At 35.2% G+C, this 18,377-nt stretch overlaps 2 protein-coding genes across 2 annotated transcripts in view; one reads left to right on the forward strand and one right to left on the reverse strand.

Annotated features, from left to right (window-relative positions):
* The window catches only part of LOC106142130 (regulator of chromosome condensation), a 29,326-nt gene extending 21,394 nt beyond the window's left edge, over positions 1 to 7,932 (forward strand). The window contains exons 13-15 of the mRNA XM_060951968.1: positions 410 to 510; positions 2,589 to 2,640; positions 3,490 to 7,932. Of these exons, the coding sequence (XP_060807951.1) occupies positions 410 to 510; positions 2,589 to 2,640; positions 3,490 to 3,857 (521 nt within the window). The 3' untranslated portion in view covers positions 3,858 to 7,932. The remainder of the gene's footprint in view (positions 1 to 409; positions 511 to 2,588; positions 2,641 to 3,489) is intronic.
* A 379-nt stretch (positions 7,933 to 8,311) lies between these two features.
* Positions 8,312 to 13,827, reverse strand: LOC106142125 (methylosome subunit pICln). Its single transcript, XM_013343750.2, has 6 exons — positions 13,505 to 13,827; positions 13,117 to 13,257; positions 11,922 to 12,020; positions 11,425 to 11,558; positions 10,419 to 10,526; positions 8,312 to 10,072 (listed from the first exon to the last, which is right to left on the reverse strand). The coding sequence occupies exons 1-6, from the start codon at positions 13,624 to 13,626 to the stop codon at positions 10,035 to 10,037; spliced, it is 642 nt and encodes a 213-aa protein (XP_013199204.1). The 5' UTR covers positions 13,627 to 13,827; the 3' UTR covers positions 8,312 to 10,034.
* Positions 13,828 to 18,377: the final 4,550 nt, after the last annotated feature.

Raw genomic sequence — 18,377 nt, forward strand, 5'->3', positions numbered from 1 at the left:
CCTATTTTTTCTTTTCTAAGCAACCCAAGGAGAAACCCAGAAGTAATTTGATACATACATATAGTCACGTCTATATCTCTTACGGGGTTGGTACAGAGCCAATAGTCCCGAAAAGACTGAATGGCCACATTCAGCTGCTCGGCTTAATGATGGTATTGAGATCCAAATAGTGACAGGTTGCTAGCCCATCGCCTAAAGGAAGAATCCCAAGTTTATAAACCAATCCCTTAGTCGCCTTTTACGACATCCATGGGAAAGATATGGAGTGGTACTATTCTTTTTTTTTCTACTGGTGCCGGTGATCACATTACTTGACTGTCAATATGACTGAGAATTTTATATAATAATATAAGCCTAGGCAACAATAATATATAAATTGTGTATGTATGATTATTATTTATCGTCACAGGACGACAAACCAAACGGCAGAAGAAGCAGGAACAAGAGGATGAGGTGTCGTCGACGTCCAGCGCTATGCCGAGCGAGGTCGGGGATGAGAATAAGCCTCAGGTGACGTAGAATTGAATGTCATTGTCATATTATTTATTTATTTAAACTTTATTGCACAAAAACAAAAATATACAAAAGGCGGACTTAATGCCGTTTGGCATTCTCTACCAGTCAACCAGCTGACCGAACAGAAAAACTTTAAGTTGGTGGTGCGATAAAGTGCACATGCATACTGCAAAATACATACATAACAAAAAAAAAATGCGTAAATACATACAAGATACATAATATACACTATTATGTCCCCTTATTATGTCCCCTTGTAGATATTATTATGAAGCGATTAATTGATCAGTGTTGCCAACTTAGCTTTTTGAGCTGAATATAAGTTATATTTTTACTTTTTCCTTGATGTACATACATAAATAAATTATAATTAAAATCCCTCTCCAGAGTGGTGAGTATCCCTCTCCAGTAGTTGAATGGTTTATAGTATAGTACCTGGTTGACCGAGCTTTGCTCGGTCAACCAGGTATATGTTGGGAACCGAGCTTTTCTCGAACCTAGGACCTTGATAAATCGATTCCTTAAGCCGAAAAGATTTATCTGTAACTTTCATGAAAATCGTTGGAGCCGTTTCAGAGATCCTCATTATATATATACAAGAATTGCTCGTTTAAATATATTAGATAGATATGTTTTATATATATTATATTATATGGCTTACGAATATTGTATCTTCGTATAGAAACGACGAACGCCGAAACCCAAGTCCAGCAAAAAGCCGCGGAGGAATTAGGTTTTTTTTTTTTATTTTTTGTTATAAAAAATTTGTAGATTCTTAGTTAGTGGAATTATGGTAAGCGACTGTTTCATATATAAAAATTTTTTTTCTCATTCTATTCAGTCTCATTGATTTAATTAATTAATATGTTGATTTTTACACATTTTTAAGATTCAAATTCAAAATCTTTATTGCATATCATCATATTAAATGCAGGAGATAAAGACGTGACAATGGAGACAAAATTAATTTTTGGTTTGTAAAAAAATATCATAAGTCTGTTGTCTTAGACCAAAATTCAGCTATGAAAATGTGATTTAAAAAATCTTTATTGCATATCATAAAGTACTTTAGTAAGTACATCAGTTAAATTACAATTACTGCTTATAAATAGGTACAATATGAACTCTTACAAACCTGTTATATTAAAAAAAATTTGAATCAGTCGCCTTCCTGATGGTATATATATGATTTAAAATCTGTATAAGGATTATAAAGAGATTTTTTTTTTCAGTATTTATTTTTATTAGTTTCAATTGAATAAGGGTGTTGGTGTATTAAATAGTAGTTTGAAGTAGTTTTTTTGTTTCTGTTTTGTGTCGTTAATTTAGTTTTGTAACATCCTGTGTTTTTAAATTACTTTATTTATTTATTACTGTTACATGTACAATTTGTAAAATACAATAGACCATTTATCGACAAAGGTTTTAGGCTGCAACTATAAGGAGCAAAGAAATAATGGAGAATGTGAAGAAAAAAAACGGGAAAAATTATTCATCCTTGAGGGCTTCAATGATGCCCAAAATAACTATTCCACGCGGACGAAGTCGCGGGCAGAGCTAGTTATGAATATTTATGCCAAAAAAATATTAGGCGATAAGATGATTATGCTAATAAACTTTATAGATCCGTAATGAAATTGTTAGTGGTACAGAACCCATACGTGATGAGCAGAGATCGGAATAGGTAGATTGAATTGGGGTCAATGAACTGAAACGTATATATTAATATGGACATGCCTCCGGGATTGCGGGATTTGTAAATTATTAAGATTTTTTCCGGAATTTTTACAAGTGCGATGAAGAATATATTGGTGGTAGCTGTTTTCCCCCGACTTCGTTCACGTAAATTGTAGTCCTATGTTACCCGCGGACAACGTAGTTTACTGTAAGTGTTAGTACTGAAATGGAATTCCGGAAAAGAGGCTTATCCATGTTATGCTTTCTATGGTAATTCGTGATGCAAGTACATAAAATCAATCTACCTATTCCGATCTCTGGTGATCAGTCACGACTCGCACTTGACCGTTTTTTTTTTTTTTTTTTTTATTTAATATTGTACTTTTCATTTGCAGAAATTAAACGGTGATGAGAAGAAAGAGACGCCGATGGAAGTGGACGAAACTGGTGAGTTGTTTGATTTTAAAATAAACAAATCTTATACTATAATATTATAAAGCTGTAGAGTTTGTTTGTTTGTTTGATCGCGCTAATCTCAGGAACTACTGGTTCGAATTAAAAATTCTTTTTGCGTTGAATAGACCATTTATCGAGAAAGGTTTTAGGCTATATAACATCACGCTGCAACTGTAAGGAGCAAAGAAATAATAGAATATGTGAAAAAAAACTGGGAAAATTATTGATCCTTGAGGGCTTCAATGATGCCCAAAATAACTGTTTCACGCGGACGAAGTCGCAGGCACAGCTAGTACATACAGCAGTCTTAAAAAGACGTTCGGCTGTTTAAATTGATGATAGAATTGAGATTCAAATAGTGACAGGTTGCTAGCCCATCGCCTAAAAAAAGAATCTCAAGTTTATAAGCTTATCCCTTAGTCGCCTTTTGAGACATCCACGGGAACGATATGGAGTGATCCTATTCTTTTTTTAAACAAAATTATCCAAACTTAGTATTGAAACGTGGACGAGAGAATACATTGATTTATACGAAATTTAAACAATAAATAAAAGTGATATGCAATAAAGATTTTGATTTTGAATTTAGTGCGCTTGTCTGTGACACCGGAGGTCCCGGGTTCGAATCTCGGCCAGGGCATGATGAGAAACCAACTTTCTCTGATTGGCCTGGGTCTTGGATGTTTATCTATATAAGTATTTATTATAAAATATAGTATCATTGAGTTAGTATCTCGTAACACAAGACTCGAACTTACTTCGAGGCTAACTCAATCTGTGTAATTTGTCCCGTATATATATTTATTTATTTTACTTATATTTATTTATTCACATCCACAGACAGCAATGCACAAGAGAAAATAGAAACTCCACAAAAACCTATCAGCGAACAAACAACGGCCGTTTTAACAACACACCAACCGGATGTCGGTGACACGGTAAACGACAAACCGGATATAACGGACACGTCCAGTCAAGACACGACAGACACAGAGTCCAAATCGCAAACGAGTGAAAAAACGCGCGACAGTGAAAAGTCTGACGAGTGCGGGAAGTCTGAGCGGGGTGATGATGATGATGATAAGTTGAACGATGTCGCGATGAAGGATGAAGTGAACGGAAATCCGGAAATGGAGTGCGTCGAACAACAGCAGGTCGAACCCAAGACCGTTGAGAGTATAAGCAGCCCTTTAACCACTACGGCGTGATGGTGAGTTAGTTGTAATTACATATATATATATGTATGTATATATATATATATATGATTGATGATGTCGAAGTGAATTGCATAGAATTTGGTTGAATTCGTGATGTTGTAGATTATGTATTTTTTTTTTGTTTTTTCTTGTCTCGTCTCCACGGTTGCGAATTTGAATGGTTGTGGTTTAGAGCTCTGGTTTCGTTTTACATACATACATATGGTCACGTCTATATCCCTTGCGGGGTAGACAGAGCCAAATGTCTTGAAAAGACTGAATGGCCACGTTCAATGATAGAATGATAGAATTGAGATCCAAATAGTGACAGGTTGCTAGCCCATCGCCTAAAAAGGAATGCCAAGTTTGTAAGCCTATCCCTTAGTCGCCTTTTAACGACATCCATTGGAAAGAGATGGAGTGGTCCTATTCTTTTTTGTATTGGTGCCGGGAACCACACGGCACTGTTCGTTTTCTGTATTTTTTTTCTTTTAAGTCCGTTGGCTAACATTCGTTCTTAGGCTTGGCTTTTTCATATTTTTAAAATAAAAAAAATATTTATAGATACCTAATAAAAGTAATATTTTTAATGTTGGATACTTACATTCATATTAATTATGCTAACATATTCAAGCAATTTATTGTGTAACTGCGATCCAATATATATTTTTTTTTTTTAATTATCTATTCTTGGATCATGATTTAAAGCGGACCAAGGGCTCGCAAGTTCGCAACTGGAGCGAAAACACCAGAATAATGATAATTTATAATTTTATTTATTACCTACAACACGCCAAATTCTATAGCATTTTACTAATATACATTATATGAGAACACTCTTGAGCATATTTTTGTAATAAATATGTAATAAAAAATGGTTCAAATCTAGAATTCCAATGAGACGGAGATTTGAACTTTTTATGTTGATTACCAATTAAAATCCATATTTTAAATAATTTTCAAAGATTTTTTTTTTATAACCCCATCTTTGTCTAAACAGTATGATTAAAAAAAGACACAGCATTATAATATAGTAATTATACAAATTTCATTGAGATCATAATTTTAAAGTTGTACCTTTCAAATTCAAATTCAAAATTTTTATTCATTATTATAGGATACTTCATATCGCTTAATAATTGTCAAAACGTTTGGTTTCACAACATTGGTTGACGTCAAATAAATTACTTAAAACTAAGTTTACTGCCGCTTCCAAGGCGTCAGTGCAGAAGAAGCGGTAACAAACTGCACTGCAGCTATTTTACAATATCCCGACACATAACTTGAACTAAAATGGCGCCTAATCAGCCCTTACCATGCATACACTTAATTCAATATCTTTTTATAATATATATAAATAGCCTAATTAGTTTCTTAATATAAACAGCCTGTTTTGGATTACAACGGTCTCTATCATATTTATAATGTAGAATTTATCTTAAAAAAAACCCTGTCTTTTCAAATCACCTGGGTGATGTTGTGGAGTCCTGAGGCTCTAAAGGAAACGTTTCATTGTCATAATTTTCGTCAGTTCAAGACGCTCTTGACCTGACCTTTCGCCGGGGCGTCTCCGATTCGGTCAAGTCAAGATACGTTCGTCCACTTGACCTTTAAACGTCCCCAAATAACATGACACCGTGTATGTTTCAAATAAAAATGTAGGAGTAATACTTCTGAAATTTGTATATAAAAGCATTTAAGGAAATGATATTTTTTTTTTTATTAAACAATATTGTAAAGATTTAATGAAATGGTTTTATCTTTACGTTACTGCTACGGTTTTAAATTAAAAATAGTTTTGGAATTGGATATGTCATAGCCTAGTTGAAATTGAAAATATGTAACATATTTTAAACAATTTCCCGTATTGTTTAAAATCTTTGTCCTTTAAGAAGTTTATATTTTTGTGACTAATTTTGTATTAGAGTTTCGCTTTGAAAACATATGCGCGTAAAATAAGATTTTTATGATAAATAAATAACCTCGGTTTGAACCCTATTGGGTCAATATACGTACATTAGTTTGAATGTTAACAAATGTTCTTACGGTGAGGAAAAAAATCGTGAGAAAACGTGAAATCGTGATCCAACACGGGTTAGGTTCCCCTGCAAAGGTTGCGGAGGTCAGACGGGAGTCGCTTCGTGGCTAAACGTAGGATTTCATCATTTTAATAAACATGTTTTTAGAGCGAAATACAAAAGTGTACAGTCCGTTAATTGTCATTATATAAGTGTAAATGAATGTCTTTAAAATAGTTAAAATAATGCGTGTATAAAATACCACAGAATATGTAATTTTAAACACATACAAACCGGACGCTCTTAGTCTTGTGACTAATAATTAAATATCGGAATAGGTAGATTGAATTGGGGTCAATGAACTGAAACGTATATATTGATATGGACATGCCTCCGTCCGGGATTGCGGGATTTGTAAATTATTAAGATTTTAGGAATTTTTACAAGTGATGGATGAAGAATATATTAGTGGTAGCTGTTTTCCCCCGACTTCGTTCACGTAAATTGTAGTCCTATGTTACCCGCGGACAATGTAGTTTACTGTAAGTGTAAGTACTGAAATGGAATCCCGGAAAAGAGGTTTATCCATGTTATGCTTTCTATGGTAATTCATGATGCAAGTACATAAAATTAATCTACCTATTCCGATCTCTGCTAATAATACAGATGCCTCAAATATGTAAAATCAAAGTCTGGTTTTATGGTCAGAGAAACAGATGACGTGTATGCGAGCGTTATATTTTTCTTTTTAGACAATCAGTATGGACTTTAAGCTAACGACGTGTATGGAAACGTGTGGTAAGTTACTGGAAATTTAGTGATATATTTAAACAGTGTTATCTGTTTTTTGAGAGTGCAGATTAAGCTCGTTGGAACTATAATAACGTGTATGCAAACGTCGTTAGTGTTAGTTGAAGGTATCGTGTCGAGTGTCCGGTAGTGTCTACAAAAGAATATTATGAGGGTGTTTTCATGAAAATTTCTTAACACCAGATGACGCTTTATCCTAATGGTTTTTAACTTATTTTGCCGTCATGAGTTAAAATAAATTAATATATAGATGATATCATCTTGTTCTAAATTAACGGAGTAATTTATTTCATAAATATCAATGTCAATCTGGTGACAAGACATTTGAGAACGCCTCATTTTAAACGGATGGTTCAGGGACTTATTGGGAGTTCATGAATAAATTGTCTTTGAATTATAATAAAAATAAATAATTGTTCACAATAAAAATTACTTTACCCGGCGCGTAAGTTGACACAAAATGGCGGCTTACATGACATTTGTAAACGTATTAATGCAGAGTTAAACACCTTATTATATTTACATTAAAACCGCTGTAGTATGAAACGCGAGACGCGGTTATTGGCGCGAAAAACTATCGCTGTTTCGCTTTTTGTTATGGCGAGAAAAGGGACAGCGATAATTTTAGCTTGCTTATATAGGCAGTATATAACAGTCTTAAAATTACATATATCTCTGTAGCAGATTTCAAATGCTACTTCCTAATTATATGGTCTTACTTTTAAAAAATACTTTTTCACATCTAAGTTTATTATCGTTCCATCCATACAACTGTCACAGAGATCAAACTTATATTTTAGAGACAGATTTTTTCACGAATCTTAAAACTTAAATCTAAAAAAGTATGTTCCTACTACTAAACGTTTATATATTTTTCAAAACTTAATTGTTATATCTATGAATTTTTTTGTCAAAATGACCACGAAATTTATGTTGTTGACTATACACCGACCAACTTGCGCGCCTGGCAAAAAAAAATGCCTACGATCAATACGTCCCACGGAACCACTCCGCCGATTTAGATGTGGTTGCTAGCTAAATATAGGGTTGTTTTAATCTGCGAGAGTAAAATGGGAGCATAGAATTAAGGTTAGTTTTTAAAACAGTAATTGAAAAACTTTTTGTTGAATTATTTTTTTTATTTTATAGTTTTTCTGCATGGATAAATAAGTACAAAGGTACGAATTGACGCGTTGCAACTTGTTGAAAATAATGAACTTTAATGTATTGTGTTTTCCTAATAAAAATAGTAGTGTATACATTTTTTGTTTTATTACTTTTCACTACATTATTTCTTAGGGGGTAACATGACTCTCCCAATCTAGAATCCATGGTCAAAGGCATACCCCGGCTCCTCTTGAAGAGTGGTGAGGATGCGACCGGGACTAAAGCCAGGAGGAGACAGTCTCGGTAATGACAAGGCCACGGTTAACTTTCGTTTGGCTTGGAACCGCTTTGAAGGATATAAGCTTTATGGGGGGCTTCGTTCCCTTGGAAAACTTCAAAAAACATAGTCTATACCTGTGCCAATTTCGTAAAAATCAGTCCAGAAGTATTCGGGTTAATAATATAAAAAATCTCTTTATTATTATTGTGGAATCTGGATATTTTGCGGATAGAGGAATAAAAATACTTAAATATTTTGATATGATTTATTTAAAAAATCACTAAATCTAGAATACAAATTCTATATATAACATTGAACGTTATAAAAATTACAACTGAAAGAAGTGTAGTGGAATTATTGCGAAATAACCTCTTTGCTTGTGTCGTAGTTACATACTTTCGCTAACTAAAATTTTAAGTGTCAGTTCGCCATTATATTCTAATAATGTGCCAATAAATCTGTTGACCACTTGCCAAAAAAAAAGTTACCATAATTGATGCAATGACCATTTGCAATTGACAAAAGCGTCACAAACACTAAATATTTGTGTATTTAGCATTTATACATTAACGTAAATATACCTGTATACTAATTAATCATGCAAAAATAATAATAGCCAGTGCTTGAACTAAAAAACTAGTCGATTGCTCTATATTCAACCAAAATGCATTTTGAAAACTATTTTGTATCAGGGAAAAGCGAAAATTACAACTTGTGTGTGAATGCACAAAACTGCCATCTTTTGAATACTAGATAGGTTAATAATTAATCAATGTTACAAATACAGGTTAAATTAAGACAAATATTGTGAAAACATTGGTTTGTTACCTTTTTTTATAATAGATTTAAGTGCGCTTAATTTTAATCAGCTTGAATCACGTAATCTGAAATAGTGCCTATAATGCATGCCCACGCCACGAAAAGAAATTGTAATAATTTTGATAATATCCCGTTTAATTTGGTTTATATCACCTGTCATTTGCAAACGGTATTGTTTATTATGAAAATTATTTTTCTGAACTGTAAAGAAAAAGTAGCTGATAACACACAGGTATTTCTTAAAATATTCGAGTTTAATCAATGAACAGACGAATCATGTAAAATTTTATCATCATTAAACATTTAGGCGCGATTTGTACAATACAACCGACTAAACTAAAATAAATTTGATGTTAAAAAAACAAACTGTTGATATAAAAACTAAAGTATGTAAATCATTTGTCTGTAAAGAAATGCACCACTGGAAAAACAATATATTGGACCGATCGCGTCTAAACCAATCGAAATATCATAAATGGTCATTAACTCTCAACTCAACTCATCAAAATCATTAAGCGAAAAAGCTGAACGTGGCCATTCAGTCTTTTCAAGACTGTTGGCTCTGTCTACCCCGCAAGGGATATAGACGTGACCATAAGTATGTATGTCATTAACATTTAAAAAATTTTGAGTACAATTTACAATAAAAGTGTATATTATTCGAAATAGGTAACCTTCTTACCGCTCATCCAATCCAATATACAAATTCAGCCTTATACCAATGCAATATTGAATCTCGATCATAGTATATTTTTAATGTCATCGTGTAAGTTTAAATTTTAGGAATGAAGTTTAATTATAATGTAGTACATATATCAATAAGCAATTTCTTTTTTTTTCGTATTTTATTTTCGCAAACAATCTAAACTTTAATACCAGAATATCCCAAAAAAAGCTCATGCACTCCAAAAAATTGTCAAAAATAAAAACAAATTCAATTTTATATTTATTTAAATTATTAAATACGTCGACGTTGCTATTTAAAAAAAAAATTGAAAAGAACAAAAAAATATTACCCTTTTCACGAGTAAGCATCATCATTTGACATCTCAAACATGTACATACATAATTACATTATGTATAAAATTCCGTCCACACTTCACTTTTGTCAAATAACTTTTGCACAAAACATAAAATACACTTAACATAAAAAGATCACTCGTCGTCATCGCCTATTGCTTCGTCCTCAGCATCTGAAAATAAAATCAATACTTATCCATAGTCTGCCTACCCAAATTGGGAAACTAGCGTAATGTTATGTATGTTTGCCGTGTGGTACACCAATACAAAAAAGAATAGGACCACTCCATCTCTTTCCCATGGATGTCGTAAAAGGCGTCTAAGGGATAGGCTTACAAACTTGGGATTCTTTTTTTAGGCGATGGGCTAGCAACCAGTCACTATTTGAACCTCAATCCTATCATTAAGCCAAATAGCTAAACGTGGCCATTCAGTCTTTTTAAGACTGTTGGCTCTGTCTACCCCGCAAGGGATATAGACGTGACCATATGTATGTATGTATGTAAAATGTAAAATTACCTTCATAATGTGCCCCGTTGGAGTTCTCGATCCTGAGCTGCCGCATCCTGGCGGCAGCATCTTCTGGATTATTCTCACTCTCCATGGCATCTTCAAACTCGTCTTCTCCTGTAAACAAAACACGAGGCATAGTTCTACATACCTCTTCCTCCTGGCTTTAGTACCGGTCGCATCCTCACCACTTTGGAGAGGAGCCCGGGGTACGCCTTTGACCATGGACCCTGTATTGGGCGAGTCAGGTTTTTACACGAAGCGACTCCCGTCTGACCTCCGCAACCTTTGCAGAACCTAACCCGTATTGGATTGATAATGCTTATTAATATTAATTAATAATTCTATCATTAAGCCAAACAGCTAAACGTGGCCTATCAGTCTTTTCAAGACTGTTGGCTCTGTCTACCCCGTAAGGGATAAAGGCGTGATCATATGTATGTATGTAATGCTTACACATTCTCACGATGTTTTCCCTCACCGTAAAAGCATCAATGTACACATAACTTTGAAAAGAGTCATTGGTACATAGCCGGGGTGGGATTTGAACCTGTGCCTTCCTGCGCATCACGCATTTTAACCGGGCATTTTACTGATTCGACCATCTACGCTCTTTGATTGTATCAGTGGTATGATATGAAGTATGCAACTGATAATACATACATACATATGGTCACGTCTATATCCCTTGTGGGGTAGACAGAGCCAACAAACTTGAAAAGACTGATAGACCATGTTCAGCTGTTCGGCTTAATGATAGAATTGAGATTCAAATAGTGATGGGTTGCTAGCTCATTGCCTTAAAGAAGAATCCCAAATTTATAAGCCCATCCCTTAGTCGCCTTTTACAACATCCATGGGAACGAGATGGAGTGGTCCTATTCTTTTTTTTAATGGTGCCGGGAACCACATCACACTGTTTTTATTATAACAATTGTATATGTGTAATTGTAACTCTGGAAGTCAGCAACAAAAGCTTTTGAATTTGAAAAGACGGGTCATTCAGAAGACTGACCTTCGTCAAACTCCTCTCCGTCCATGTAAGGGTCATCTTCGTCCACCTCGTCTGCGGGGTCGGGATGTAGAGACTGCCCCTCGCTCATGGCTGAATACATCGCTTGTAAGTCACCCTCGTTTTGCGGTATAAATCTGTAATGAAAAAAAAATGCCATCAAAAACATCCTGTAAAAATACCAAGCTCAGTCTTTCTACCGTAAAAAGTTGTGTGATCCATGTAATACTAAGTCGGTTAATCTATTTAGCCTCTACTTAAAGGACCTTCTGTCTTAAGTTATTACATAAGTTATTATCATTCCAATATTATAAATATTTTACGTTTTTTACAAATAGATCGACTAGGACATCTATGTATATGTTTATATCAGATATATTATGTATGATTCAAGAAGAAGGCTTACATGTATAAAATTTATACATATAAGCATTTATACCATAAATGCCACCCGTGGGAAGATGGGGCGGTTCGCTAGTCTAACAATATGGCTCTGTTACCTAAGCTGTGTGATAGGTTGATCATCAGCGTCAAATTCTTCATCATCATCATCCTCGTTCGCGTCGCCTGATCCTGACTGTTGTGTAAACTCTGGTACCCTGTAACGAAAGTTGTATAAATAGTTTATAACTTACTTAGAAACAGTTACATCTATCAACAATAAATACATATAATACATACATACATACATAAAATCACGCCTCTTTCCCGGAGGGGTAGGCAGAGACTACCTCTTTCCACTTGCCACGATCTCTGCATACTTCCTTCGCTTCATAACACTCTTCATACAAGCTTGGCGGTTTCGGGATATAATACATATAATCATGTCTTTATTTATGAACAGACTCAAAAAGACTGATAGGTGTGCGAGGGAGAGAATGAGATGAGGGAAAGAGACTGCCATTTTTTTGCTATGATGGTATGAATATGTTTCTCTCCCATGGCCCAAAAAATAACATACAATACAAATACTAAAAATGGTTCAGATGGTACAGTATTAAATAGAATGAGAGGCCATGTTCAGCTTTATGGCTTGATGATAGGGTTGTAGAAGATGATAGGGTTGTAGAATCTATAAGTGACAGCCAGCCCATCATCTAAAAAAGAAAATACAATACTTAACAAATAACAATAGCTTAAACAGAACTTCATAGCAAGTAAGTATGCAGCAAAGGAGGTATGCAGAGATCGTGGCAAGTGGAAAGAGGTAGTCTCTGCCTACCCCTCCGGGAAAGAGGCGTGATTTTATGTATGTATGTATGTATGTAAACAGAACTGTCTTCAAAAGACCAAAAGGCTATGTTCAGCTGTCTAGTTTAACAATGAAATTTAGATTTTTGTTATAAAATGGTTTACAAGTTCAAAAATAGTCTGAAGGTAGACCCCAAGCCCCGTAACACTTCCGTAGAGGGTGGTACGGGGAACATGCAGGGATGAGAGAGAGAAAGAGAGAGAGCAAGTTCAAAGAATGATGACCAAAATGAAAACTATACTGAAAGGCTATGTTCAGCTGTCTAGTACGACAATGGAATTTAGATTTTTGTTCTAAAATGGTTAACAAGTTCAAAAATAGTCTGAAGGCAAACCCCAGGCCCTGTAACACTTCTGTAGAGGGTGCTACGGGGAACACGCTGGGATGAGAGAGAGAAAGAGAGAGAGCAAATTCAAAGAATGATGACCAAAATGAAAACTCACCTCAATTCGTAATTAAGGACCATATACAAGGCTGGCGAAGGCTCCCTTTGTACGGCATGTAATGATATGCTGGGGTATAACAGCGATATAGTCGGTGCTGGTCCGCCACTTGGACGCACACCTCCGCCCCATATTACGTTGCTGAAATATGAAATGGTGTTATTGAAACTTTATTGTAAAAACTATAAAAATAAAATCAGTGGACCTAATATAGTGTTAGAAATGCAACATAGGTGTATTATGTTCGGAAATTAAGTGAAAATACAACAAACCATTGAAATTACGAACTGCTTTGTTTGAAAATAAAATGCATGTGAATTATCTTTGTGGTTCCCATTAGAAAAAAATGTGTTTGCACAATTCAAATAACTATGATAAAATACGATACCTTTCCGTTATGTACAATGTAGCTGTTCCAAGTTCCTGATCATTTACCAAAAGCTTTGTACCGGGTGATTGAAACAATATCCCTTCGAGAGGCTGCGAAAATGTTGACGAAACTACAACCATTTTTATATTCAAAAAACAAAAGAAATGTTAATGAATTTTCCCAAAAAACTTTAATATTTTCAATCGTTGTTATTAAATTAACGTTCAGCTTTATTTATTTGACAAATAGTTACTCAATTCCGGCGAAATAATGGAAAAATAAGAAAATCTAACGACCAAAACACGTTCCTAAAGCGCGTGCGAAATTAAACTGCGTTTTATTTAAATTGCGATCAACATCTTGTGTTATAAAACTATCTCCATTTAAACAGCGAAGGTCAAAGAGATCAAAAATATAGGGAGATAATTGTTATTACAATTGTAATATAATAAAGTAATAATAGTAACTAGGTACATGCATTTTTGTGTTAATTATCATGGTTGACTTCCGTTCTATTTTTATTATTATATTTTTTTATATTAACTCTCTATTTTGCGACTACGATTGTTCAATAGGTAAAAATAAAACGCAACAACAAGGGTTCTCATACACTATTGTCTAATTAATACTATATGTTTAGTATACTAGTTTAAAAAAAATTACTCACAAAGAAACTTCATAAGTACATTTTACCATGTTTAAAATCAAAAAGTAAACAAAGGTTGAGCAAAATATATAGCTTTCAAAGATAAATAGGTACAACACATAACTACTAAAGTTTACGAGATAAGTACTAACTAATCATCTAATATGGTACCAGGTTGCACGATGGCAACATCAGCCACCTGTTTTAAGCAAATGTCAAAGTCAAATGTCAGTTCAAAAGTTACCTATATTATGGAATTGAAAAGAGACAATGGAATGGAAACTGGGAAGGATTTGTTTGTTTTCTGTTCTGATTCTCGTTAGTACGAACGAATATCAGTGAAATATTGAGTTTTGTATTAAAAAATAACTAGATTTAAGTTAAATTTAATCATGAGGTCGTTTGACGTCAACTTTGTAAATACTACAAATTCTGAAACAGGAAATACTTGCGGCATGCAAGAAATAAACATCGAAAAAGACGTAACAAATCTCAATTTTTTTTCATGAATGCTTTTTGGTTATAATTTATTTAACAAAACTTAAAAAAAAATAGTCTCAGTAATTCACGTTTTGCTATATAGACATGTTACCTCTGGCTTCTACCATGTTTTTAAGAAAATCAAAAGTGTGGTCACCAATTTCAATTTACATACATTTATTTCAACAGCCTTTTTTTGATGTAAATCAAGATGAAGAACCTTCAAAGTACTACAGACTGAATGAGAAAGTATTCGCTGAGCCTTTGAACATATGCAATGCAAATAAAATTACAATGGAATGTATAAAAGGTTTGTTTTTGATTCTTAATCTATACTCATAAGTGACTTCCTCTGCGGCACAGCTGTAATGTTGTTGTACAAGGTCTCTGGTTTGAATCCTGGCTAGGGTACGACAACAAAAAAAACTCCCATACATTAGTATTTATTATCCTACTATAATATTATAAATGCGAAAGTTTGTGAGCATGGATGTTTGTTACTCTTTCACGCAAAAACTACTGAACCGATTATGATGAAATTTGGTTTGTAGGTAGCTGAAGACCCAGAATAACATATAGGCTTCTTTTTATCCCGGAGTTCCCACAGGATTGATAGGGTTTCCGTGCGGACGAAAGCCTATAGTTTAAATACAATATTTTTGCATAAGTGTCCCATAAAGTATCAAGCTTTCATTTATATATTTCATAATATAATAATATTAAAACTCTTTTTAGAATCTCCATCACAATCAGATTTAATTTTTGTTGGCAACATCGGAGTCCAAAAGAGGCCAGGCAAGAGAAAAAAGTACTTCATAGATTTAGATGTCACCAACTTGACATGTCCGCAGGTAAGGCAAATCGATTTTATTAATTTTATAAATTAACCGTGCCCGTAATTATCGTGAACGTTTAAGTGCCGTGTGGTTCCCGGCACCAATAAGAAAAGAATAGGACCACTCCATCTCGTTCCCATGGATGTCGTAAAAGGCGACTAAGGGATAGGCTTATACTTGGGATTCTTCTTTTAGGTGATGGGCTAGCAACCCGTCACTATTTAAATCTCAATTCTATCATTAAGCCAAACAGCTGAACGTGGCCTATCAGTCTTTTCAAGACTGTTGGCTCTGTCTACCCTGTAAGGGATAAAGACGTGATCATATGTATGTATGTTATAAATTAACTTTTACCTGCAGCTATGCCAATGCGAATATGAATGTAGACAATGTTCACAATTTAGATTTTAGAGAGCTATTTTTGTAAATTGATATCTGGTGAAAATGCTGCAGTGTAGTGTATTATGCCGCTTCTTCTACACATGTGCTTTGGAAGCGGTAGTACGTTCATACATACATACATATGGTCAAGTCTATATCTCTTTAGGGGTAGACAGAGCCAACAGTCTTGAAAAGCCTGTATGACCACGTTCATCTATTTGGCTTAATGATAGAATTGAGATTTAAATATTGACAGGTTGCTATAGCCAATGGCCTAAAAAAGAATCCCAAGTTTGTAAGCCTATCCATTATTCGCCTTTTACGACATCCATGGGAAACAGATGGAGTTCTTTTTTGTATTAGTGCCGGGAACCACACGGCCAGCCTCTTTCCCGGAGGTGTAGGCAGGGACTACATCTTTCCACTTGCCACAATTTCTGCATTTATAAGTGTGTACTTCTTTCGCTTCATCCACATTCATAACTCACTTAGTGCAAGCTCGCCAGTTTCAGGTACTCTTGACCTGACCATTCGGCAGGACTTGACGAATTAATCAAAGTACTGTGTTCATCTAGCAGTTATCATGGTACCACTCTACTTATTGATGTAAAACTATACTAATATTATAAAGCTGAAGAGTTTGTTTGTTTGTTTTAAAAACGCTAATCTGGGGAACTACTGGTTCGAATTGAAAAATTCTTTTTGTGTTGTATAGACCATTTATCGAGGAAGGCTTTAGGCTATATAACATCACGTTGCAACTATAAGGAGCTAAGAAATAATGGAAATTGTGAAAAAAACGGGGAAAATTATTAATTTTTGAAATTAATAAACCTTTATCCTTGGGAAAATTTTAAAAAACTATTTCACGCGAACGGAGTCGCGGGCACAGCAACACATTCTCTTTTTTTACCCCCGATGGAAAAAGAGGGATGCAATAAGTCGGATTTGATCGAGAGTGTTCTTAGCTTATCATCTGGTTGAAAATAACTGTTTTATTGGTGTGCCGTGTGGTTCCCGGCACCTAGAGAAAAAAAGAATAGAATCACTCCAACTCTTTCTCACGGATCTCGTAAAAAGCGACCAAGGGATATACATTTGGGATTAATCTTTTAAGGCGACGCTCTAGCAACTTGTCACTATTTGAATCTCAATTCTATCATGTCGGGGGTGTAAAAATTATTACCTACTTAATACATGCTAACCTCAAGATGGAGTTCATTTTTATTATATTTTACTTTTTAAAGGGAACTTGTGGGGGGTTCTTTACAGCAAAACTGCCAACGCGTGTTCACATCAGCCACGCTACTCAAAGCTCACGTCCGCAAGGTCCACTGTGCTGACAGAGCCTTCGTGTGCGATCGATGCGGTGCCAGATTCACGGCCCGTTACCTTCTCAAAAGGCATGAAGATGTGCACGGAAATAGAAAAGTGAAGTGTAATTTGTGTGGCAAGATGTTAAGCGCGCGGACCAAGTAAGTTAGCAGTTAAGATTTAAATTTGATACATACCGTGCCGTGTGGTTCCCGGCACCAATACAAAAAAGAATAGGACCCCTCCATTAGTTTCCCATGGATGTCGTAAAAGGCGACTAAGGGATGGGCTTACAAACTTTGTACCCTGGTAACTGTTAGATGAACACAGTACTTTGATTAATTCGGCAAGTCTTGCCGAATGGTCAGGTCAAGAGTACCTGAAATCAGAGAGTTATGAATGTGGATGAAGCGAAAGAAGTACACACTTATAAATGCAGGAATTGTGGCAAGTGGAAAGATGTAGTCCCTGCCTACACCTCCGGGAAAGAGGCTGGCCGTGTGGTTCCCGGCACTAATACAAAAAAGAACTCCATCTCTCTCCCATGGATGTCGTAAAAGGCGACTAAGGGATGGGCTTACAAACTTGGGATTCTTTTTTTAGGCGATGGGCTAGCAACCTGTCACTGTTTGGATCTCAATACTATCAATAAGCCAAAAAGTTGAATGTGGCCGATCAGTCTTTTCAAGACTGTTGGCTTTGTCTGCCCCACAAGGGAAATGGACGTGACCATATGTATGTATGGATGTTGATACATATGTACATACGGCGGCGGCGGCATTTTGGCGGCCTATGTGGCGCAGCGGTAGTACGCTTGTCTGTGACACCGGGGGTCCCGGGTTCGAATCCCGGCCAGGGCATGATGAGAAACGAACTTTCTCTGATTGGCCTGGGTCTTTTATGTTTATCTATATAAGTATTTATTATAAAATATAGTATCGTTGCGTTAGTATCTCGTAACACAAGTCTCGAACTTACTTCGAGGCTAACTGAATCAGTGTAATTTGTCCCGTGTATATTTATTTATTTTTATACATACATATAATCACGTCTATATCCCTTGCGGGCTAAACAGAGCCAACAGTCTTGAAAAGACTGGAAGGCCACGCTCATTTGCGTGGTATTGAGATTCAAATAGTGACAAGTTGCTAGTTCATCGCCTATAAGAAGGCGTCCCCAGTTTATTAGCCACTAGCTGTGCCCGCGACTTCGTCCGCGTGGAGTAGTTATTTTG

Source organism: Amyelois transitella, chromosome 27 (assembly GCF_032362555.1).
Source record: "Amyelois transitella isolate CPQ chromosome 27, ilAmyTran1.1, whole genome shotgun sequence".
Lineage (NCBI taxonomy): Eukaryota > Metazoa > Arthropoda > Insecta > Lepidoptera > Pyralidae > Amyelois > Amyelois transitella.